Source organism: Aulonocara sp. 'chitande type north' Nkhata Bay, linkage group LG23 (assembly GCF_057382095.1).
Source record: "Aulonocara sp. 'chitande type north' Nkhata Bay isolate Kocher_YH1m ecotype deep benthic linkage group LG23, A_spYH_male_GT1.1, whole genome shotgun sequence".
In the NCBI taxonomy this organism is placed as follows: Eukaryota; Metazoa; Chordata; class Actinopteri; order Cichliformes; family Cichlidae; genus Aulonocara; species Aulonocara sp. 'chitande type north' Nkhata Bay.
In genome coordinates, this window is record NC_141365.1 from 47,882,634 (window position 1) to 47,907,286 (window position 24,653).

General features: G+C 42.2%; 2 protein-coding genes across 2 annotated transcripts in view; both read left to right on the forward strand.

Annotated features, from left to right (window-relative positions):
* Positions 1-24,653, forward strand: part of LOC147302861 (NACHT, LRR and PYD domains-containing protein 12-like) — a 78,682-nt gene that overhangs the window by 15,914 nt on the left and 38,115 nt on the right. The window contains exons 4-7 of the mRNA XM_086284406.1: positions 10,864-11,043; positions 13,151-13,351; positions 15,459-15,635; positions 18,011-18,184. Coding sequence (XP_086140532.1) covers positions 10,864-11,043; positions 13,151-13,351; positions 15,459-15,635; positions 18,011-18,184 — 732 coding nt within the window. The remainder of the gene's footprint in view (positions 1-10,863; positions 11,044-13,150; positions 13,352-15,458; positions 15,636-18,010; positions 18,185-24,653) is intronic.
* Positions 20,060-23,284, forward strand: LOC147302862 (dynein axonemal heavy chain 5-like). Its single transcript, XM_086284508.1, has 5 exons — positions 20,060-20,285; positions 20,650-20,750; positions 22,689-22,877; positions 22,945-23,019; positions 23,141-23,284. Exons 1-5 carry the CDS (start codon positions 20,060-20,062, stop codon positions 23,282-23,284), a joined length of 735 nt encoding a protein of 244 aa, XP_086140634.1.

Consider the following 24,653-nt stretch of genomic DNA (forward strand, 5'->3'; position numbering starts at 1 on the left):
TCACATACAAGGTCTTAAATAATCAGGCCCCATCTTATCTTAATGACCTTGTAGTACCATATCACCCTATTAGAGCACTTCGCTCTCGCTCTGCAGGCCTACTTGTTGTTCCTAGAGTATTTAAAAGTAGAATGGGAGGGAGAGCCTTCAGTTTTCAGGCCCCTCTTCTGTGGAACCAGCTTCCAGTTTGGATTCGGGAGACAGACACTATCTCTACTTTTAAGATTAGGCTTCAAACTTTCCTTTTTGCTAAAGCATATAGTTAGGGCTGGACCAGGTGACCCTGAATCCTCCCTTAGTTATGCTGCAATAGATGTAGGCTGCCGGGGGATTCCCATGATGCATTGAGTTTTTCCTTTCCAGTCACCTTTCTCACTCACTATGTGTTAACAGACCTCTCTGCATTGAATCATATCTGTTATTAACCTCTGTCTCTCTTCCACAGCATGTCTTTTATCCTGTCTTCCTTCTCTCACCCCAACCAGCAGATGGCCCCGCCCCTCCCTGAGCCTGGTTCTGCCGGAGGTTTCATCCTGTTAAAAGGGAGTTTTTCCTTCCCACTGTCGCCAAAGTGCTTGCTCATAGGGGGTCATATGATTGTTGGGTTTTTCTCTGTATCTATGAAGCGCCTTGAGACGACTTTTGTTGTGATTTGGCGCTATATAAATAAAATTGAATTGAATTGAATTGAATTGAATTGAATTGAATTGACTGGCAGCTGCAGTCACGGAGAAACTTGCGTATCTCTGTTCGGGAATAGCAGATAGAGGTAGGCTCTGAGAGGATGGCCAGCGTTTACGCTACGAAGACACGACCGAGTGTTTTAACCTGACAGCCTGAGGTGTTCTTCAGTAAACTGGACTACCCGACAGAAGGACCCGAGGCCCCGCTGCACTTTTTCGGTAAGTTAAACGTGTTTGTAAGCTACAGAGGTGGGACCAAGTCATTGTTTTGCAAGTCTCAAGTAAGTCTCAAGTCTTTATCCTCAAGTCTCAAGTCAAGTCTCAAGTAATGTCAGGCAAGTCAGAGTCGAGTCTCAAGTCACTGGTGTAAAAGTCCGAGTCAAGTCACAAGTCTGAAACTTTGAATTTCAAGTCCTTTCGAGTCTTTAAAAAAAAAAAACAACGAAAAAAAGCATGTTGCAGTTATGCTAAATGTAAATATTAGACCATGTAATTTTAAAATCTGTGTTTTTCTCAACACATGACAAAATAGTGAACTTAGAAAATATACACAAATTGTGAAATTGCACCTCTTTAAAATGCAGCTCAATTAAACCTAGCTCCAAGAATAATTTTCACCGACAGTTCTGAGATAAGCTGCATGTTATTCTTGGATGCGGTTGTAGGACCGGCTTTAAAATCGCATGACAAAAATATCATACACATTAAAAAAAACTGCATCACCAACAGAGCCTGGAAAACATTTGCTAGTTAGATGAAGTCAGCTATCTCATCGTAGCATATTTATATGCATATTTATAATCATACGGTTCTTGGAGTGAGTGCATACACTCATGAAGTTTAGTAACTTCAGGTCACTGCAACAAGCCCAGGTACAGTTTACCGACGGATGGGTGCAGGACCTTGAAACGCACCGTGTAGAACGAAAGACCATCGTACGTATCATAAGTTTACCAGTCTCACAAATCGTCGTCATAAATACACATTCGTTAACCGTTTATTAATAGGACCTTTGAGCTCAATGGTAATTAATTAGTAGTGGAAATAATTTCTGGTACCCATCACAGAAATGTAGCAGTGACAATAATACTGTATGCTGTAATCGTACTGGGCAATTAGTGATACAAAAAACCTGTTTTATCCTGTGAATAAAAGTATATGTTTTTGTCAATGTACCATAATAACAGAAGCGAAACGCAATATTGTGTCAGGACAATTCACTATTTATGCACAATAAACAAAGGAGCATAGCGCGACAATTTCTGTTCAGCGCCAGACTTGCTTGTAACCTATATCACCAATTATGTTAAGAAAATGACGCATTAACTACAACAGCAGACTGACCTTCGTGTAAATGCTTGGAGCAGACTAACCTGTGAGCTGGAGGGTTCTGGGACGTTATATTTGATCTTTGAATGGCTGCAATCCAGGCCACCCGTCCGTCTTTGTTACTTCGGAAACATGGCTCGAACAATTTCTCTTCAACGACGTAATCCGATAACAACCGATCTCTTTACCCGTCGGCTTCCCGTGGCTGTCATGCGACCGGCTATTGTAGTTAATAATACAACAGCTTCTTGACATTTTTGTGTTTCTTTTTATCGCTGTGTGACTGATTTTAATTGAAAGCCTGCGTGCGCTAGTACCGCTTGCCACGAGTTCCCAGAATCCTTTGCGGTTCTACCCGTGAATGACGTCACATTTTCAATCTCTATATAATATGCATGTTAAATTTTATATTTGGGGTAAAATATCAAGTCTTTTCAAGTAAACCGGTTCAAGTCCAATTCAAGTCCCAAGTCATTGGTGTAAAAGTCCAAGTCAAGTCACAAGTCTTAGAACATTTTTTCAAGTCAAGTCTAAAGTCATAAAATTAATGACTCGAGTCTGACTCGAGTCCAAGTCATGTGACTCGAGTCCACACCTCTGGTAAGCTACTCCGTAACTACCGTCCTTTGCTCGGTCCTGAGACCTAGCTAGCTAAGATGAGCACTCGGCCGTCAGGGTTTGTTTAGCTAACCCGTGCAGGTGAATGAATTTACCCTGACTAAAGAAATCAAGAGAAACGCCCCGGGCTGCTCAGTCACTAATAACGGTTACTGTACTTTTATTACAAGTATTATACTGTAAAGGCAACAGGCTGCATCCCGCTGCAGCTCCTGTGCAGAGCTGAATATTAAATATCTTATTAAACAGCACCATGTTTTCAGTCTCCACATGTGTAAAGACAGTAACACCTACTTTAAAAACCTGGCACTTCAGTAACTCCTCATTAATCTGTAAAAACCGATCAAATAGCAAAGCCTGATATTTACTGAAACCAACGACTTCCTCTTGGCAGCTTAAGTTAAAATTTTAATTTTTCGACTGATTAATTTTTTAGCACTGACTGTATTTTTTATACTGAGTTTGTTGCAAATATTCAGGTTAAAAACTGTCTGAAATATTGTTAATGAGGTATGTTCACAAAGACACATGTGCAGAACTCTGTACAGCTTCCATCCTTTAAGACAAATAGTTTGAAGCATTAATATTTCTTCTTCAATACCAGTGCTGATACCAGTGCTGATACCAGTGCTGATACCACCTCCGTATGTTGTGACCAGGATGCAGCAGCACTGAAACCTGCTCCATCATCACATCTTTGCAGATGTCCATTTATAAAGCTCCAACAACTCAAAGGTGAACATGATATAGGAACATCTGTTCGTATATAAGGCTTTTTTAAATAAACAGCTCATATGTCAGCTGTCAGCAGAACTGTAGGACTGAAAAAATGTAAGAGAAGAGAAGAACACTCCCGAGTGTGGGAGGACAGAAGGATCAGCTTTATTTCAGATTTGAGAGATAAACTTTATTTATTTATTTATTTATTTATTTATTTATTTATTTAGGACAGTGCATGTTAATGAACATAAATGTAAAAAAAAAAAATTACATGAATGTAAACATACCAGATTATAGCCAAGGACTAATTTCCATCTGTTGTCCTTAAGCATAAAAAATAGACATAATAATTCATAAAAATTCATCATTCATTCATAATAAAAACTCAGTCACCAAACTTACACATACACACCATTCTGTTCCCAAATAAAACATTAAAACTATACAATTCATACATGATCGCACACTTGATTTGTCCATAACCAGTTTTTAACCTTTGCCTTAAACAAACTGAGTGTAGAGCATTCTCTAATGGGTTGAGGAAGACTGTTCCACAGATGGCCTCCCTGGACAGAGAGGACGTTCTGCCCAAATGCTGTCCGTCTGTGGGGTATAAACAAGTCTCCTCGGATTGTAGCTCGAGTGGTCCTGTCTGAGCTTTCTTTATGCCTAATGAACTGCTTTAATGGTGGTGGAGCAAGGGAGTGTAAGACTTTATATATTAAACACACTCTTTTAAGTTTCACCTAGTTATTGAAGTTCAGTAATTTATGTTTTTTTAACACATGACAGTGGTGGTGGGAAGTCGGTTTTTTGTCAAGTAGTTTTAAACGTCTTTTATAAATGTTTTCAATAGTTTTAAGTGTTGTTGGACAAGCAAGTGACCAGGACGTCAAACAATAGTCCATATGAGAGATGATCATTGAGTAAAAATAAGTTTTTGCAACATTCATATTTAAATTATTACGTATATGATTAAAATTTCGATTATTAAATTTAAGTACCTGGGACACTTTATTTATGTGACTCTTGAAGGATAATGTTGGGTCTAGAATGACCCCAAGATATTTAAATTCTGGAGCTAATTCAAGCTCTACTCCATCATATTTATATTTCAGTTTGTGATGATTGTGTTCTTGTTGTGACTACAGGAGCCGTCCTCAGATTCAGACCTCAGCACCACCCAGTGACAGCAGACAGATCATCCTATAGTTTCACTCTTTGTAGTAACTCCATAATTAACTGATGAAAACAGTCCAAAGGTTAAAGTACCACATGCGCTGTCAGTGACAGCTGCAGCTGTTTAAAGATAAAGTTAAAAGGATGAATCACCCATGTAACTGTGTCACTGTATATCAGCATCAACAGGACCTGAGTTTGGTGTTTGAGAGAGCTGTTGTCTACGTCTGTGTGCTGTCATTGCTCAGTCTGACCGAATGATGGACAGACTCAAGTTTGACTTTGAAACAAACTGTGTTGTTAAACAGTTTCATGGTTCAAAAAACAAAACAATCAAAAACACTTTTTTCATACTTGTGTTAAGTTTTGTATAGAAATGAGACCAAATTGATTGTGAGGTTAAATGTGATAGAAACAGCTCACACTGACATCCATCCTGATCAAACATGAGTGTCATGAAGCCTGTTTGCAGTTGTTTGCACTGTTTTCCACTCTGGATGTTGTTTCTGTTCAGCTGTGAGTATAAAAGGCTCCATTCTACAACCTGTTTGTGTTAGTTGCTCAATAGAAACATTATTTTGTGCTGATGTTGCACTTCTTTCATTCACAACCAAAGAGTTTTTGACGTCCGCATCAAAATACAAAGATCAGTATTGTCTAATGTTTTGGCTGCAGTGTGTTTTTGCAGACAGGTATAACTGAACAGCTTTAGTGTTTAGATTTTTTAAACTTGAGTATGAACTTATACAAAATGCAGCAAGATATTAAAAAAACGTTTGATTATAAAATCGACTATATTGGATTCATATCGATATCGGACATAAAAAGTGGCATCGTTCCATCTCTGCTTTGACTAGAGACACAGCTCTAATCAAAGAGGTGGTCCGCTTGCCTCCGCCCCAGAGAGAAGGGTTACATCTCCTGGGTTTAGGTGCGGCTTGCCCCTCTGAGGGCGGGGGTACCTGGACTTGGGATATAGAGTATGTTTGGGGAGTGCGATGGTCTGTGCAGTTTATATTTGTGTCTGTCTACACGTTGGGTGAGTGCCGAGTATTTGGTTGTGCATATGGGGTGGGAATGCACGTTGGTGTCCGCGTGCGCCTGTTCGTCTGTGTCTATGTGTCAGGTTGGGTCTTAGACTCCACCTCTCTGGGTACATCTCAGGCCCTCCAAAGTACGGAGGCCTATCTCCCCTCACCACACTCCCTGCCGGTGGCTGATGCCCTCAGACGTTGGTGTGTTGGTGGTCCTTGTCGTCTGGGGCTGGGCGCTCATGTATGTACCGGCTCACTCCTGGTGGCCGATTGGCGATTCCCCCCCTTTTGGTGGTCCTCCTCGGGTCCTTGTACTCTGGGGCCTCTGGATATCTGGGGCCTGGATCTCCTCCATACCTGCTTCATACCCTGGTGGACGGGGCTATGGCTCCCCACACTCCCTAGCAGATCGTTACATGGAGAAACCTTTGGAATACAAGCATGCTGATCCACACAGGTGTGCACACAGGTGTACACACGGGTGTTCACAGACGCGGACTACACCTTTATGGCTGCTGCCTCTAAGCACATTGTGCGCTGTCTATCTTGCGTGCTGCACAATATCGTTTATTATTTAGTATCTACTGTTATCTACTACTAGCTAGTTTATTGTGATGGTGCTGTTTTTATTATGTTGTTTGCTTTCTCTTCTGTTTTTTTTCTCCATACAGGTGATCCAGGTGTTTTGTTTGTTTTTCTTTTTTTCTTCCCCCCTTTCTCACCGTCTCTTCTCCCCTTTGGTTTTCTTTCTCTCCCTCTCTTTCTTTCATTCTCTCTCCCTGTCCTGTCCCCCAGTCATGTCTGTCCCGTTTGTAGCAACCGAAAATAAAATAAATTCATAATTATAATAAAGGTCAATCAAATGGACCAATATGGAAAGGCCATGATGATCCACTTGGTAAAATAAATCCGCTTGGCATCTTTCTTGGCGTTAAGACAACAATTCTGATGGCTAAAGATCCAAACGGGACACACACAAAAAAAGAGACACAGCTCTGTGTTTTCCAATTTGTCATCGTTTTGAAAGTTTACATTTCTTCAGTGTTGAGCAGCAGAAATGAGACTTTCTTGTCAGAGGTCATTTTTTAAAAAATGAGGTGAATCAACCATGAAAACCATGAATCAACATGTGAACATGAGCTGATGCTGCTGAAGTGAAGCAAAGTTACAGAGCTTTGATTAATATTGAGTAAGAACTGGACTCTCATACAGCGAGACTCAAATGCCTTTAAACATCAGCTTATCCTGCTGATCCAAGTCCAACACTGAGTTTGTAAAAACATGTTTGTCAATCATTTTGTTTGGTTTCTGAGGAAAAAGATTCAATAAGTTGCTGCTAATACACAACATTTCATCATATTTCCTCATAACCCTCTTTTGTCTGACCATTTGATCCCATTTGAATTTGCAATAAAGGATCCACAGAGTTTGGTGACAATAATGACAGTAGATGTTTGTGTGAAAGTGCTGGAAGCAAATGAGTGTGTGATGTTCTTTCAGTGTTGCACTTTGTAGACGCTCCCTGAGCACTGGTCTCACAGCCAGCTGCACATAGAGACCAGTGTTGTTAGTCCAGGTCAGAAGATGACTTGTTGGAATGAAAATGAGCTTGTAGTTTGTCTGCTTTAATAATGTGACTGGAAAAAGGCGTTGGACTTCAAATATGTCCATTTCTGTCACACTTCACCTTTAAAAGTGAAGCCATGTGGTTCCTGGAAGGAAAAACACGACTTTTTCAAGTCTTTGTCCTGTTTTTATGAGAAATGTACGACTTTAATGTTCTTCTTTTTTTTTAACTCAATTTTTATTATAATTTACAACATTGCAACTTGTGCTTGTCAATGTTCACAAGTAGGACAGTTACAGGAACTGCAATGCAGAAATGTAGATTAAAATAAGAACTGCAATTAGGAAGCACAAAACACAACCCAAGCAAGCAAACAAACAAACAGACAACAACAAAAAGAAAAAGAAAATAAAAACAAAAACTTTATGTAATATTAAATAACTTGTGACAAACTTAGCCGTAAATGGACAAAACGAAACAGACCTATGCTAAATTATTGAAACAGTAAAGCATGTATGGGTCGCCAACGCTCAGTAAACAATTCTCTCTGAATCCGCAGAGCAGATGTTGTTTCCTCCATCTGGTAAATTTCTCTTGCTTTATCAATCCAGATATTATATGAAGGTGGGTCAAGATTCAGCCATTTAATAGTGATACACTTTAGTGCTGCTGTAAGATTCTTAAGAGATACTTTTTCTTGTTTCTCGCAAAACCCTTTGGTAAGACTCCTAAAATGGCTAACTGTTGGTCTTTTGTTAATGGTTGTTGGAAAACTGTACTGAGAACTTTAAATATGTCATTCCAAAGTGAGCAGATTTTTGGGCATGACCAGAATATATGTGAGTGGGTTCCTAAAGAAGTACCACAATTTCGCCAGCAGGTGTCAGGATTTGTAGGCTTCATTTTGGCAATTATCTCTGGGGTTCTAAAATATCTCATGACCACCTTCCATTTAAATTCTCTCCACAGCCCAGAATTAGTCACCAGATGGGCTTCACCGAACACCTCTTCCCAGGTGTCCTCTGAGATTTGAGTGGCAGTCTCAGCTTCCCACCTTGCCTTAATATCCAAAGTTGCATTTGTATTGAAACTCATAAATGCGTTATAAAAATGAGTGATTAATTTTGGGGAGGAATTACTTTGAAATATTTTTAGAAATATTTCCTCAATGGGTGAGGGCTCCAAAACTTGCCTCCATTCTTTATGTTTTGTCAAAAAGCTTCTTAGCTGCAGAAATCTAAAAAAGTCAGAAGAAGGAAGCCGAAACTGACCTCAACTGTTCAAATGAGCTCAGGTGCCCATTCCTCACAACATGACAAAGTTTATGAAGCCCGCTATGTGACCATGCTCTGAAGCCAGAGTCTTCCACAATAGGAGAAAAACCCTGCAGGGAGGAGAGGCTTGATAACATTGAAATTTCTTTTGGAAGACCAAATGATTGTTTGATTCTACGCCAAATCTTTAGTGTGACCCTCGTCCGTTCCCCCATATGCACATTTTTAATTGAAATGTTAGAAAAAAGCAGGGATACCAATGATCTTTCGCACATTGTCTTCTCAATGTTTAGCCACTGAGTTTCAGACAAATCCCGCACCCATACAGTCAGGGGTCTCATCTGAGCTGCCCAGAAATAATTTTTCAGGTTTGGAACAGCCAATCCCCCCTGCAGGTTTGACAGTTTTAATCTTTGGAACTTGATCATCCCTCATGTGTATTTAGTCTCTGTGTCGCGTCATCTGTGTTCCCACCCTCCATATTTTCATGCCCAGTCTTTTGTATTCTTAGCCATAGCTTTCCGTGTCTTCATGATTTATTATAGTATTAGTTCCCCAGTTTAGTTCTCTTCACTGTGATTCTGCCTTGTTTGATGTCTTCAGCCGAAATAAAGGCACGCTTTTCGTTCAAAACTCAGTTTCATGTCTGCGCCAGTGTCTGCGCCTGAGTCCTCCACACACTCTCCATACGGTCAGCCACTGTGACCGTGACACTAAACTACATGCTGTGTGCAGCCACTCTCCTGAGCCTGTATTATATACACAGCGGTTACAATGACAAACTGAATACAATCTCATATCTACAAAACAAGCTTAGTCAAAGTTGCAGCTACGCTTATGAACATGGAGGAAAAACAGGCGAGTTATCAGCTCACCAGCTACAACTAAGAACAGCTAACCAACTATCCTTGAGCTCTACAATGATTTCAATAAGGTGTTTGATATTCCCTCCTTGGGAGAAGATGCGATCGCTAGTCTGGAGGAACCTGTCTCTAATGTTGAAATTGAAACGGCCGTACGGAGCATGCAGTCTGGAAAATCTGCTGCCCCGACGGGTATCCATCTGATTTTTTCATAAAGTTTTCTGACCGACTGAATTCACTGTTAAAATCAACTTTTGAAGAATCCTTCCTCTCACAGTCGTTGCCTCCAACAATGCATCAAGCAGTGATGTGTTTAATTGTAAAACAGGAAAAAGACCATTTAGATTGTCGTTCATGTCGTTTAATATCTTTGTTCAACACAGACACCAAGATCCTGGCTCAAGTGTTGGCCCGTCGCTTACACAAGTATTTGTCCTCCATTATTTCACCAGACGGGCTTTATTAGGCACTCTTTTTTGAACATTAGAGCTCTATTAAATATCATTTATACCCATGTTAAAGGTGATACATTGGAAACTGTAATTTGGCTTGACGCAGAAAAGGCGTTGGATCGGGTGAGATGGGATTTTTTTTTATACGCTTAAAAAATGTGGCTTTAATTTTGTATCTTGGATAAAAGTATTGTATTGCTCCCCTCTAACAGCCGTCCAGACTAACAATAATCTGCCCCCCAGGACAGGGATGCCCTCTGTCTCCTTTTTGCCATTGAACCGCTAGCTGTTGCTCTGAGACAATGTGTTGGTGTTGAGGGAAAACATCGAGGGGGTATCGAACATGAAGTCTCTCTTTATGCCGACGACATGATTTTATTTATTTCCAACCCATCGAACAGCCTCTGTAAACTTTTGGATAGACTTACAATAATAATAATAATACATTTTATTTATAGGCGCCTTTAAGAGCCTCAAGGTCACCTTAATGCATACTTAAGGAATTTGGGACAATTTCTGGATATAAAGTGAATTTTGGGAAGAGCGAGGCAAAGTCTATCTGTACGACAACTGGGGAGTTTTGTGTATTTTAGCCCCTTTTAAACCCAGCTATAACAAGTTTAAGTACTCGGGCATCTGGGTGACAAGAAAACCACAAAGACTTGTATAAAACTATCTTCCTTTATTGTCGAAGCTTAAAGAGGATTTTGGAAAATGTGAGTTTTGCCTCTTTATATTTATGGTGGGGATGCAGAACAAGGAGCAAAGATGAATGTGATGCTGAATCAGCAGAAGACTTGGACTCATTTGATTCCAGCTTTGATATCATTGATTTCAATATGTCCATTTCTGTCACACTTCACCTTTAAAAGTGAAGCCATGTGGTTCCTGGAAGGAAAAACACGACTTTTTCAAGTCTTTGTCCTGTTTTTATGAGAAATGTACGACTTTAATGTGAAACATTCAGAGTTTTTTCTCTTGTTGTGTTTGTTTGAAGCTGCTTCCTGTTGGCTTCAGCTGTTTGGAGTTTCCATTTTCTAAACTTCTACATTCTGAACCTTCTTCAGCTCTGAACAGATGATGAAACACTGAATGATTTCAAGCACTTTGTCTAATAAACTTACATTTTTCATTCTTTATACAGATTGGAGCGCTGTGGTTTGTCAGAGATCAGCTGTGATTATCTGGCAGCAGCACTGAAGTCCAACCCCTCGTATCCCACAGAGGTGGACCTGAGTGGAACCTACAGCAACCTGCAGGATCCAGGAGTGAAGCATCTGTGTGATTTGCTGGAGAATCCACGATGTCGATTTGAAACTCTGAGGTCAGTCAGCATGTTTTAGTTGTGCTGAGATGAATATGATGTGAAAGTTGTGCTGACACTAAACTGCAGACATCAGGCTGATATTATACTGATCCACACTGAGGATCTTTATGGTAAAGTCTGTTTTATTCTTCTCTGGTTTAGTCCATTGACTGCAGCAGAACAATGTTCACATTTCAAACAGTGATACTCAACGTATGGCCCGCGGCCCACACGCGGCCTGCCCACCTTTCCTGATTCAGAGAGAGGGGACCCTGATTAACTGTGTAGCTTCTTCCTCACAGTTCTAAGTATCAGACACAACAATGAATAATCCACAGCTGACTGTCTTTAGCAGGTCAAAGGTCACGGCACACAGCAGACAGTCAGAAATATTCTAACTCTGATCATTTATCAGTTGTGACACTGTGAGACTTGATCAGAGGTGTGATCATCACAGCAGAGGCCTTTGTGTCAAAGTCACTGAGGATCAAACAGAAACACATGAAGCAGATTTTCCTCTTCTGGCTTTTTATAGCAGATAACCTTCAAAATATTCTGCAGTCGATCAAAAACTGAAGCAAACCATGAAGCAACATGTGAACATGAGCTGATGCTGCTGAAGTGAAGCAAAGTTACAGAGGTTTGATTACAGACACAGCTGAGAGTTTGTAATCTGTCATCATTTTAAAAAGTTTCCATGGAACAGCAGAAATGAGGCTTTACTGTCAGAGGCCGACAGCACTGAACACAACAGCAGACTGGTGGCTAATAAACAGTGAATGATGCAGAAACAGATGTTTGAAGCTGTTCTTGGAGTACACTGAGAGAGAGAGAGCTGTGCAGGCAGGAACAGCCAAAGTCAGAGAGAATTCATGAGCATATTGATCAAACGTGAAGCAGAGTTTGGATCTTCTTTTGCTGCTGCTTCACTCAGTTTTGGTTGGAGACAGATGAAACCTGCAGCTTCAGGATCTGTGAGCTGTCCACTTTCAGCCCCGACGGCGTGTCCGTGTACGTGCCGTCGAGTGAACGATCCACGCTCTGTGTTTCCATCTTTGTGTGTTTAGCTGCTCTCATTTACTGTTTTAGCTGTTTGCTGCTTGTTGAAATAGTTTGTGAGCTTTAACCTGAGATTCTGGCAAAATACATTTATATTAAACATCGATTCAGGATTGAATGAATCAACATCGTTTTATTCAAATTAAAACCATTTAAATGGGAACATGAATTTTTTACAGCCGCCTCTAATGCTGGGTAATGTCAGCTGGTCCATGTGCAGCTGGCTGTGAGGCTCAGGGAGCGTCTACAAAGTGCAACACTGAAAGAACATCATCCATAAATATTGAGTAAGAACTGGACTCTCATACAGCGAGACTCAAATGCCTTTAAACATCAGCTTATCCTGCTGATCCAAGTCCAACACTGAGTTTGTAAAAACATGTTTGTCAATCATTTTGTTTGGTTTCTGAGGAAAAAGATTCAATAAGTTGCTGCTAATACACAACATTTCATCATATTTCCTCATAACCCTCTTTTGTCTGACCATTTGATCCCATTTGAATTTGCAATAAAGGATCCACAGAGTTTGGTGACAATAATGACAGTAGATGTTTGTGTGAAAGTGCTGGAAGCAAATGAGTGTGTGATGTTCTTTCAGTGTTGCACTTTGTAGACGCTCCCTGAGCACTGGTCTCACAGCCAGCTGCACATAGAGACCAGTGTTGTTAGTCCAGGTCAGAAGATGACTTGTTGGAATGAAAATGAGCTTGTAGTTTGTCTGCTTTAATAATGTGACTGGAAAAAGGTGTTGGACTTCAAATATGTCCATTTCTGTCACACTTCACCTTTAAAAGTGAAGCCATGTGGTTCCTGGAAGGAAAAACACGACTTTTTCAAGTCTTTGTCCTGTTTTTATGAGAAATGTACGACTTTAATGTGAAACATTCAGAGTTTTTTCTCTTGTTGTGTTTGTTTGAAGCTGCTTCCTGTTGGCTTCAGCTGTTTGGAGTTTCCATTTTCTAAACTTCTACATTCTGAACCTTCTTCATCTCTGAACAGATGATGAAACACTGAATGATTTCAAGCACTTTGTCTAATAAACTTACATCTTTCATTCTTTATACAGATTGGAGCGCTGTGGTTTGTCAGAGATCAGCTGTGATTATCTGGCAGCAGCACTGAAGTCCAACCCCTCCCATCTGAGAGAGCTGGACCTGAGTAATGACTACTCCTGGTTTTCGACCAACAACAACAAGCTGCAGGATCCAGGAGTGAAGCATCTGTGTGGTTTCCTGGAGAGTCCAGGATGTAAACTTGAAACTCTGAGGTCAGTCAGCATGTTTTAGTTGTGCTGAGATGAATATGATGTGAAAGTTGTGCTGACACTAAACTGCAGACATCAGGCTGATATTATACTGATCCACACTGAGGATCTTCATGGTAAAGTCTGTTTTCTTCTTCTCTGGTTTAGTCCATTGACTGCAGCAGAACAATGTTCACATTTCAAACAGTGATACTCAACGTATGGCCCGCGGCCCACACGCGGCCTGCCCACCTTTCCTGATTCAGAGAGAGGGGACCCTGATTAACTGTGTAGCTTCTTCCTCACAGTTCTAAGTATCAGACACAACAATGAATAATCCACAGCTGACTGTCTTTAGCAGGTCAAAGGTCACGGCACACAGCAGACAGTCAGAAATATTCTAACTCTGATCATTTATCAGTTGTGACACTGTGAGACTTGATCAGAGGTGTGATCATCACAGCAGAGGCCTTTGTGTCAAAGTCACTGAGGATCAAACAGAAACACATGAAGCAGATTTTCCTCTTCTGGCTTTTTATAGCAGATAACCTTCAAAATATTCTGCAGTCGATCAAAAACTGAAGCAAACCATGAAGCAACATGTGAACATGAGCTGATGCTGCTGAAGTGAAGCAAAGTTACAGAGGTTTGATTACAGACACAGCTGAGAGTTTGTAATCTGTCATCATTTTAAAAAGTTTCCATGGAACAGCAGAAATGAGGCTTTACTGTCAGAGGCCGACAGCACTGAACACAACAGCAGACTGGTGGCTAATAAACAGTGAATGATGCAGAAACAGATGTTTGAAGCTGTTCTTGGAGTACACTGAGAGAGAGAGAGCTGTGCAGGCAGGAACAGCCAAAGTCAGAGAGAATTCATGAGCATATTGATCAAACGTGAAGCAGAGTTTGGATCTTCTTTTGCTGCTGCTTCACTCAGTTTTGGTTGGAGACAGATGAAACCTGCAGCTTCAGGATCTGTGAGCTGTCCACTTTCAGCCCCGACGGCGTGTCCGTGTACGTGCCGTCGAGTGAACGATCCACGCTCTGTGTTTCCATCTTTGTGTGTTTAGCTGCTCTCATTTACTGTTTTATCTGTTTGCTGCTTGTTGAAATAGTTTGTGAGCTTTAACCTGAGATTCTGGCAAAATACATTTATATTAAACATCGATTCAGGATTGAATGAATCAACATCGTTTTATTCAAATTAAAACCATTTAAATGGGAACATGAATTTTTTACAGCCGCCTCTAATGCTGGGTAATGTCAGCTGGTCCATGTGCAGCTGGCTGTGAGGCTCAGGGAGCGTCTACAAAGTGCAACACTGAAAGAACATCATCCATAAATATTGAGTAAGAACTGGACTCTCATACAGCGAGACTCAAATGCCTTTAAACATCAGCTTATCCTGCTGATCCAAGTCCAACACTGAGTTTGTAAAAACATGTTTGTCAATCATTTTGTTTGGTTTCTGAGGAAAATGATTCAATAACTTGCTGCTAATACACAACATTTCATCATATTTCCTCATAACCCTCTTTTGTCTGACCATTTGATCCCATTTGAATTTGCAATAAAGGATCCACAGAGTTTGGTGACAATAATGACAGTAGATGTTTGTGTGAAAGTGCTGGAAGCAAATGAGTGTGTGATGTTCTTTCAGTGTTGCACTTTGTAGACGCTCCCTGAGCACTGGTCTCACAGCCAGCTGCACATAGAGACCAGTGTTGTTAGTCCAGGTCAGAAGATGACTTGTTGGAATGAAAATGAGCTTGTAGTTTGTCTGCTTTAATAATGTGACTGGAAAAAGGTGTTGGACTTCAAATATGTCCATTTCTGTCACACTTCACCTTTAAAAGTGAAGCCATGTGGTTCCTGGAAGGAAAAACACGACTTTTTCAAGTCTTTGTCCTGTTTTTATGAGAAATGTACAACTTTAATGTGAAACATTCAGAGTTTTTTCTCTTGTTGTGTTTGTTTGAAGCTGCTTCCTGTTGGCTTCAGCTGTTTGGAGTTTCCATTTTCTAAACTTCTACATTCTGAACCTTCTTCAGCTCTGAACAGATGATGAAACACTGAATGATTTCAAGCACTTTGTCTAATAAACTTACATCTTTCATTCTTTATATAGATTGATGGGCTGTGGTTTGTCAGAGATCAGCTGTGATTATCTGGCAGCAGCACTGAAGTCCAACCCCTCCCATCTGAGAGAGCTGGACCTGAGCTTCAACTACAACCTGAAGGATCCAGGAGTGAAGCATCTGTGTGGTTTCCTGGAGAGTCCAGGATGTAAACTTGAAACTCTGAGGTCAGTCAGCATGTTTTAGTTGTGCTGAGATGAATATGATGTGAAAGTTGTGCTGACACTAAACTGCAGACATCAGGCTGATATTATACTGATCCACACTGAGGATCTTCATGGTAAAGTCTGTTTTCTTCTTCTCTGGTTTAGTCCATTGACTGCAGCAGAACAATGTTCACATTTCAAACCTTCAAAGAAGAAGAAAAATCCTCCACTGGAAAATTCACTGTGAAACTCTCAAACTCTTCATTGCACCTTAAAGTCTGTCTGACACTGAAATCCAAAGCAAAATGTGCGTTTGCTTTACAGACAGCAGTCCAACACAAACATACACACATCATCCAAAACACAGTCCAACATCCAAATCTCCTCCACTGCCAGCATGAATGATGGGAAAGAGAAGGAGGAACACTCTGACATTCAGGCTTAGAATGAGTTTCATCAAGCAGACTGTGAAGATCAAAGCTGCATTAGAAAGCTTACATGAATGAATGAGTGGACAGAAGTGGACAGAGATCATCTGAAGCACTTCAAAGGCTTTAAATCAGCACATTTCTCTTTATTCTTTATCAACTCTGTTAGTTTCTCTCAGTTTTCTGTGGAATGAAGCTAACAGCAGGCTAATAAGATGCTGACCAATAGGTTTCTATTAAAGGTTGTAATTTGTATATGAAAAAGTGCTTTGGCTCAGCAGGGATCAGCTTACAGGTAGAATACAGCTGCTGGATGGGATTAGCATGTCATAGCTATCTACCAAACTGCTAACTGGGGGATTTCAGGCCATCTATGGATCATTTTTGCTAACTGTTTATTCAGCTTAGGCTCACAGGGCTGCAGCCTGTGCCCTAGCTGTCATAGGGCAAGAGGCGTGGTCCACCTGCACAGGTGAGCAGTCCATCACAGGGCCAACAGAGAGCGACAGAGAAGCACTCCCTCACATCCACACCTACAGCCAATGTAGAAGCACCAATGAACCTAAGCAGCATTTCATTGGACTGTGGGAGAACATCCAACCTCCACAGAAAGGCCCAGCTGACCAACAAGCTTCAACCTACAACCTTCTTGCTCTAAGGCACTAGTGCTAACCACTTTTGCCCATTTCAGCCCAAATCCTGCATCCTCCTGTTTCTGACTCCAGGCCAGCTCCACTAACACTTTCTCATCAGACACTGCCACCTAGTGGAGGAAGTCTTAGTTCCATTTGAAGCTTCAGATTACAGTTAGTTCCTTTACAAAGAGGTGGAGGTGGTGGGGCCACAGCACCATCATCACTGAGTGCCATAGGACACTTAACCTTTGTTTCCATATGCTGGGAACTTCCTGTTGTTCCAAGGAGGACTGGAAAATGTGTGAAAATCTCCCAGTCAGTTCCTCACAGCACACTTCAATCATTTCCCTCCCACAGCATCAGGACCAGGGCTTTTTCTCTCTTTGGTCCCACTAAGAGATTTCCACACAAACACCTCATCAGTGGGACTCTCAGAGCTACCAGCCCTTTGCTACAATCACAAAGCTCTTCATTGAAATCAATGATATCAAAGCTGGAATCAAATGAGTCCAAGTCTTCTGCTGATTCAGCATCACATTCATCTTTGCTCCTTGTTCTGCATCCCCACCATGGACTTCATTCCTTTCCAAGCCAGCCTTGAGTGTCCTTTATTCAGCTCATCCTCTGCTTTACTTTTACACCTGATTTTAGCTGCTTTATCTCTCTTTCAACAGGTTTCTGTGCCTCAATCTTTTTCTTCTCTCCCTCATAACAAGACAGCTTCTTCTGCCTGAGAACATGTTGGAGTGATTTACTAATCCAGGGCTGCTTATTGGGGAAAATACTTCCTGTTTGCAAAGTAATCCCCATTTTTCCCAGAAAGAAATGTCAGTAGAAATCGATGATCTAAGTGAGAACATGAGCCTTTCAAAAGTCCCAGTGGGTGCAGTCAAAGCAGTCCCTCAGTCCCAGTATAGAGTCTTTGGTCCAGACTGGAACAGCTGTGTGCCCAGTTTGAGCTCTCTTCAGTGCTGTGACCTGACAGACCCAGAGGGGCCATCACATCACATTTAGAAGCTCCCCTGATGGAGCCACAACACATGTCCAATACTTAGTCTGTCTTGTTGGACCAACTGGAAGAAATGATTCAAGGACTTAGTCACAGAACAGAGATTCAAATCTCCAAAATCCAACTGGCTGCATCAGGACATATAGTCTGAAACTCTGCACAGTTTCCTGTTTGAAGCTGCTTCCTGTTGGCTTCAGCTGTTTGGAGTTTCCATTTTCTAAACTTCTACATTCTGAACCTTCTTCAGCTCTGAACAGATGATGAAACACTGAATGATTTCAAGCACTTTGTCTAATAAACTTACATCTTTCATTCTTTATACAGATTGTGGGGCTGTGGTTTGTCAAAGATCAGCTGTGATTATCTGGCAGCAGCACTGAAGTCCAACCCCTCCCATCTGAGAGTGCTGGACCTGAGATACAACTACCTGAAGGATCCAGATGTGAAGCAGCTGTCTGATCTTCAGCAGAGTCCAGACTACAGACTGGAGACTCTGGTGTAAGTAGAGTGATGGAGTGAGTGGGTGGTGCTGTCAGCAGTATTGTACTAAACACAGTCAGTATGAAACAAAGATCCAGTGTTTCCTGTAAAGCTGCAGCTTCTCAGTGAAGCTGTGAGAGGAGAACGGTGACAGGCTTCAGGATTGGACACAAACACTTCCTGTTTCTCACCTTTATGGTCACCATAGTAACGGCTGACACGCTCTGATCAAACACTGTCAACAGCCAATCAGCTTTCTGAACAAAGCAGCACGCAGACCAATGACTGCATTGATTTCCAAGTTTAAAGCAGTGAAGAACACAGTCTGTAGGTGAGGAAGAATTTAGTGAGAGCAGATGTTTGGATGGAATTCCTCCAGTTAACAGCTGGAACCGTCCATCTGGATTGTTGGGCTTGTTGTTGGGGTTCCTACAGAGCTCAGAGTGGACACACCAAGGTTCTTCTAATGAATGAAAGTCCAAACTCAAACTAGGAGGGAAAAACATTTTCAGCAACTTCAATAAAAATCCAAAGATTAGAAAAAGTGAAGCAACAATGAGTCCTAGTACAGTCCCAGCACTGACGTCCCTGCTGCTCTTTATACTGGATGTGCTGCATCACTGACTGACAGCTGATGAAGAGTCTCTGGAAACACTCGTTTATCTCCTCTGCTCTTCCTCCTTCTCTCTGCAGGTGGAGGCCACGATGGTAAACAGGACGGTGTGTGTGCTGAGAGAGGAGCAGCTGTGTCCTGATGATCCAGAGAGGTTGAAGCAGCAGCAGCTTGTGTGTAGAGACGCTCTGACTGGGCCATGTTACTGGGAGGTGGAGAGGAGAGCTTCATCCAGCAGTGACTGACAGAGGAATGAAGTGCAGATGACTGTCAGTGCTGCAGAGTGAACTGCTCTGAGAACAGCTCCACTGTCAGACACAATGTAGAGTCCAGCATCAGCCCTGTGTGTCCCTCTGGATCTGACAGAGGATCATCAGTGTATCTGGACTGCTCTGCTGCTGCTCTGTCCTTCTACAGTCTCTGCACAGTCTCTGTCTCACTCTGGAATGATTTTACAACTTGTTGTAATTACAGAACGTTAATATAATATTCAAACATGTGATCTTCTCTTTATTTCTGAATCTTTACCAAATAAAGAAAAACCAAACTAACAAACAGAAGCTGTCGTGTCCTTTTTCACCACATCTGTGAATCTTTTCTGTGTTTTTCCTCTTTTCCTCCTTCCTGCAGCTCCATCTTCATCATTCTGTGTCCAGTATATGTGAACACGTCCAAAGCATCTGAGCCTCATGTTACCCGTTTGTGTGAGTTACGCCTGTCGTTGTGTTGTGGTGTATAAATAAGGGGCAGGAGACAGCGCTGGATCTCTGAGTTCTTTACTCTCAATTTCTGCAACATCTGCAATATCTAGAAATGCAAACCTGTGAGCTGTGTGTGTTGTGCGTCTGCTCGGCCACCTCTCCTCCGGCCATGCTGGAAGCAGCTGTGCGTTTGACAGTTTTATCGACTCGACAATAATCGAACAAATTAAATGTTCAAAAATATCAACTCACTACAGGTGATGTGTTTAAATGAGCTCTACAGGTGAACAGACTTATTAACGTTACCAGCATAATAAACTGTCCTGTCACTGAAGGTGTCTGCCCAACAAGGACGTGGTGCTGAATGCATCCAGACCCCTGCTGACTGTCTTTGCAGCTTCGGTCAAAGGTACAGTGTCCACTGTGACCCTGAGAGCAGGACACAGCCAGAGGTGAGTCAGCAGTTACAAACTAAATGCTGCTGACATGAATCAAACTGCTGGATAACCCACTGCTCATGAAAATGGCACCTTTCTGTTGCTTTTTGAGATTACTGAGAATATTTGAATTGTGACTCAGATGGCAGATCCAGGCTCTCAGCCTCCAGCTGAAACTTCCAGTCCTCCCCCAGCCAGAAGCTCTGATGCTGGGCTGAGAGACTTTGATCCTTCCCTGGATCCAGAAATCCAGGAGGGAGAAGGAGAACAGGACCTCCTTCCTGATCTGGAGAGGCCTGAGGGAAAGAAAGATGGAGCAGACAGAGCTTTGAACAAATCCAAACCTCCTGAGCTTCACCTCCACAAAGGTGCAGACACTGATGCACAGATTCACATGTGACACCTGCAGCGTCCAGCTTGTGCCGCTGACATTATCTCCACTCTGATACAAGCCTCATTCACTCGCTCACACACGTTCATACAATCACCTTTTCCTCACAGTCACACACATGAATGTAATGAGGGGAACTCGGGGTTCACTGTCATTCCTCAGGATCCTTTGATATGCAGACTGGAGGCTCTGTGGATGAAACACCGACTGTCTGAAGCACTCTGAAGTGTTCATGATGGACTTCATCCTGATTAACACTACAATACTTGTTAGAGGCCTTTTATATGTAATAATATTCTTTTCCATTAAAGCTCTGAACATTCTCACTCTTTCTTGACCAGGTGTGACAGGTGAAGGACACCGGCGAATAGGAGGACAGAAGCTGAGAGCCATTAGTCACATGACTTCAGCTGCTGCTGCCTCACCAACCACTGGCCCCTCGGTGAGTCTAGAGTTACAGCAGTGACCACAGGAAGTGCACACGTGTGATCTAAAGCTACATGTGGGCCTGTGACCATCAGTCTTCTCACTGTGGTAGACGGGTTTGTGAGTCCCTGTGATGCTGGGAGTGTCCAGGACAGTCGCTCCTGATTGGGTCTCTCATGGAAAGCTGGTCCCAGGAATTCCTGGAAAATTCCTCCACAAAAGAGAACTGGGAACATAAGTGCAGAGTGACAGAGGTGCTCAGCAGCCCTGCTGTTATATGGGAATAGAACCAGAATAGTCGGCAACCACTTAAGTTAAGTCAGCCAAAGAGATGCGACTCAGACTGACTTCATCATGTTGGCAACGTGTCTGCATTGATAAATTCCAGTTATTGACAAATCAGAGAATAATTCCAGTCATTCAGAGACAGATTGTGATTGTTTGGAGGATGTAATCGTTTCCCTTCAGGGAGCGTGTTGGACGCTCAGTGTCCGGGTGATTAGCTGATGCAACTACTTAGAATCAGTTTGTGAATATGAAGAAAATCAGTGCAGTCACTGGACAAACTCTGATTCTTCCTAGTTTCACTCTTGTTTCAGTCCAGTGTGACTGAGGTGGTAAAAAATGATCTGACTTTTAGCCACACAGCTGTCTGCTAGAGAAAAAGCCTTTGTGCACAACTTTCTTAAAGGCAAACGGCACCATGTTCACTGCAGCTGCAGCAAACGCAGCAAAGAGTGAAAGTTGGACTGAGAATGTTGTGACTGTTTCATGAGAAAGAGCAGGAAAACAAGCATCACACACCCAGACACAGTGCTGGGATTAGAATTAGACTTTAGAGCCAAATGTAGGACAAAAGCTTTAATATGAAAGAGGAAAACCCAACAACAGCCAGAGCATGAAGCTCAAATCTATACCAATCACCAAGAAAGCTGACAGGCCTGTGACACGTCAGAGACGCCGTTCAAATCATAAAGAAGTTGGTTTATTGACAAAATGTAAAAAACCAAAAGAATCAAGTCAACCTTCAGTTTCGAGCGAGTAGACCAATCAGGCACAGCAGCAGCTCTAGAATAAGCAACAATTTGATGTATTACAAACAACCTTTCATATACACACATACATATGGCTCATATGCTGTTTAAAAAGGGCTCAAAGACCCAACAGATTACACAAAGTACAAAAATACTTTCATTCAGACAACAGTCAGCTGTGCACGAGACAGAGAGCCGACTACAGTTAGTAACATGGACTCACTTTGTTTCAGACACGACACAAAGTAACACAAAGCCACAAAGAGCAGAAACATCAAAAAGGAGGCAGAGCAGCAGCAACTCTCCATGAGCTGTGAGGCTAACAGCCACCCACACTTCCTGTGATGCATAATGAAAACAACATTAACCTGAAGGATGATAACAACAGAAAGAAGTCTAAGCTAACGTTACACAGCGCTCACACAGCGCTGACTGTACAGGCCTCACACAGCTACGACCTGCATCCACAACACCTGATTCTACTGAACACAAACAAGTTAATGATATATGAGCAATCCAGGGAAGGCTTCCAGGAAGGTGAGGATCCAAAGACAGCTCTACAACAGCATCAGTCAGCAACAATGTTACTGATCACTGACTCTTTCATCCTTTTATACTCAATCAAAAAGTGCTGTGTTCACATTAGTTTCTGCTGAAATCCAGAGACTGAAAATGCATCTTTTTAAAGTTTGAATAAACTGACTGAACTTCTCACGAGTCTAACCGTGAGGAACACTTCCCCCCATGACACATCACAGGAGAACGTCTCAGTGGAGGGGGGACAGTAGCTCAGTTTAGGCAGTCACTCTCAGAATCGATGCCTCCAGTCAGGGTCAAACGTGGTCCTCAGAAACCTGCAGATGTTTGGGCCAAGCTCTCACTGGTCTCTGCGTCTGTAGACTGAGCTGATGTTTCTCCAGGTGTCTGGTAAAAGGACGATGCTGCTGTCCAATGAGGCGAGGAGAGAAGTAGCCAAACAGGCGAGAGCCGTGAAGGAGGAACGGCGGGCAGCTCTGGATGCCCGACATAAATACCTGATGAGCAGGCTGGCCGACGCCGGCAGCCTGGAGGAGGCGGCGGTGGAAGACGCCATCGTCTCTGATGACAGAGTAAGTTCAGAGACGTGATCCTTCCTCAGAGTTGAACCTTTGAGTCATTAATGTCTGATTCTTCCAGTTCAGTCTGATCCATGAATTCTTTGCTGCAAACGGATCCAAGAAGCTGATTTTCTTCTATCAGGATGTCAAACAGGTAACTTTGATCACATTTCAATGACTGACACATGAAGGTCTAACCGCTCTTCATAATCTGCTGTCCTGTTTGTTGCAGCGTACTTTGTATTCATATCTTTTAATATCTGCCTTTCTCCCAGAGTCTGTCCTCCCGTCAGTCTTCCTTTGTGGACGCATCAAACTCAGCTGTGGCTCAGAGGAAACTCTTCCTCACTACGGGGAACTCTGAGGTTGGCTTCAGCTTTTTATGTTTAGTTCATGTGAGAATCACAGAAAAATGCTGATATGAGTGGAAGGTTCTGCTGGGAAATTGGCAAAGAGCAGATTATTGAACAGCGAGGCAGACAGTTCATTTCAGTGATGCCAGTTTATTAGAAACGAGGACTGTGGGGCTGCTGGAAGTCAGGACGGCCGTTCTCTGGATAAACCTGACAGCTGAGGTGGAGAGCAGGATTTATCCACAGACGGCTTCTTCCAAGCAAATGTCCTGAACACACCTGAGCTGAGGGTTACACAGTGTGTCCTGTGTGATCTCTGCTTTATGGTGGTTGAATCTCACAAATGTGACCATCAGACCTGACGACTTATTTGTGATGTTTTAATTAAAAATATCCTGGGTGAGGTGTTTGGGGCCTGTCCCATGAGGAGGAGTCTCCAGGGCAGACCCAGGACACACTAGAGAGGTTATATCTCTCAGCACGCCTGGGAATGCCTCAGTATTGTCCTGGATATGCTGGAGGAAGTGGTTGTTTAGGGAGGTCTGGGATTCTCTGCTTAGACTGCTGCACCTGTGACCCGGGACCAGATAAACAGGAAATGGATGTTTGAAATTCAAAGAAATCCTCTTTTAATAATGAGGAAAAAAGACAGCAGGAGATCCATCGCAACTAACAAAACACTTCAAACACATCAATGCATCAACTTTAATCAACTTCATTTGGTTCAAATGAAGGAATCTAACAAAGCACTCACTAAAATGAAACACCAGTTAGTTTCCCGAGCTCAACAGGTCGAACACCTGAGTTTGGTTTGCGGTGCAGTTTTTATTTCTTCTAGATAACTTGGGTTATTTGCACAGGAAGGTTTTTTAAATGTATTTCTTAAGTACGATCTTATATGGGGGTTGATTTTATAGCATAACAGAATAATGTAATAACTCTAATAGAGTATAAAACATTTGCAGAATGAAGTACAAGGTGAAGAAAAGTCAGAACGTCCCTGTTTGAAAATACAGTCTCAGAAGGTCAGAGATGGACAAATTCAGCTACAGAAACATGTGGCCATTTTTTTAAAGCCATAGAGCATATTACAGACGACACAAAGAGCAAACACTGTAAACTTCTAACCACAGACCTCACACAGCTCACACACGTCAGAGTGAAGCTGTCATTTCCTGAAGCTTCCACACAAGAGAACTGGCAACAAGGTGGAGTCCTCATGGATCACTAGCAGAGAAATGTGGGTGGGTGCCAGACCACATGGACTCGACTCACTTTCTTTCATACAAAGGAGCAGACTAATGCTGTCATCCTTAAAGACTAACTAGAAACAAGCAGTGCGCTCGCATCGACTCGACTTGTTTTGCAAGTTTGAAGTGAGATGGTACTTTGGAGTCAGCCTCCCGAGATGATGGCTGGTTTTTGAGAAAAATCT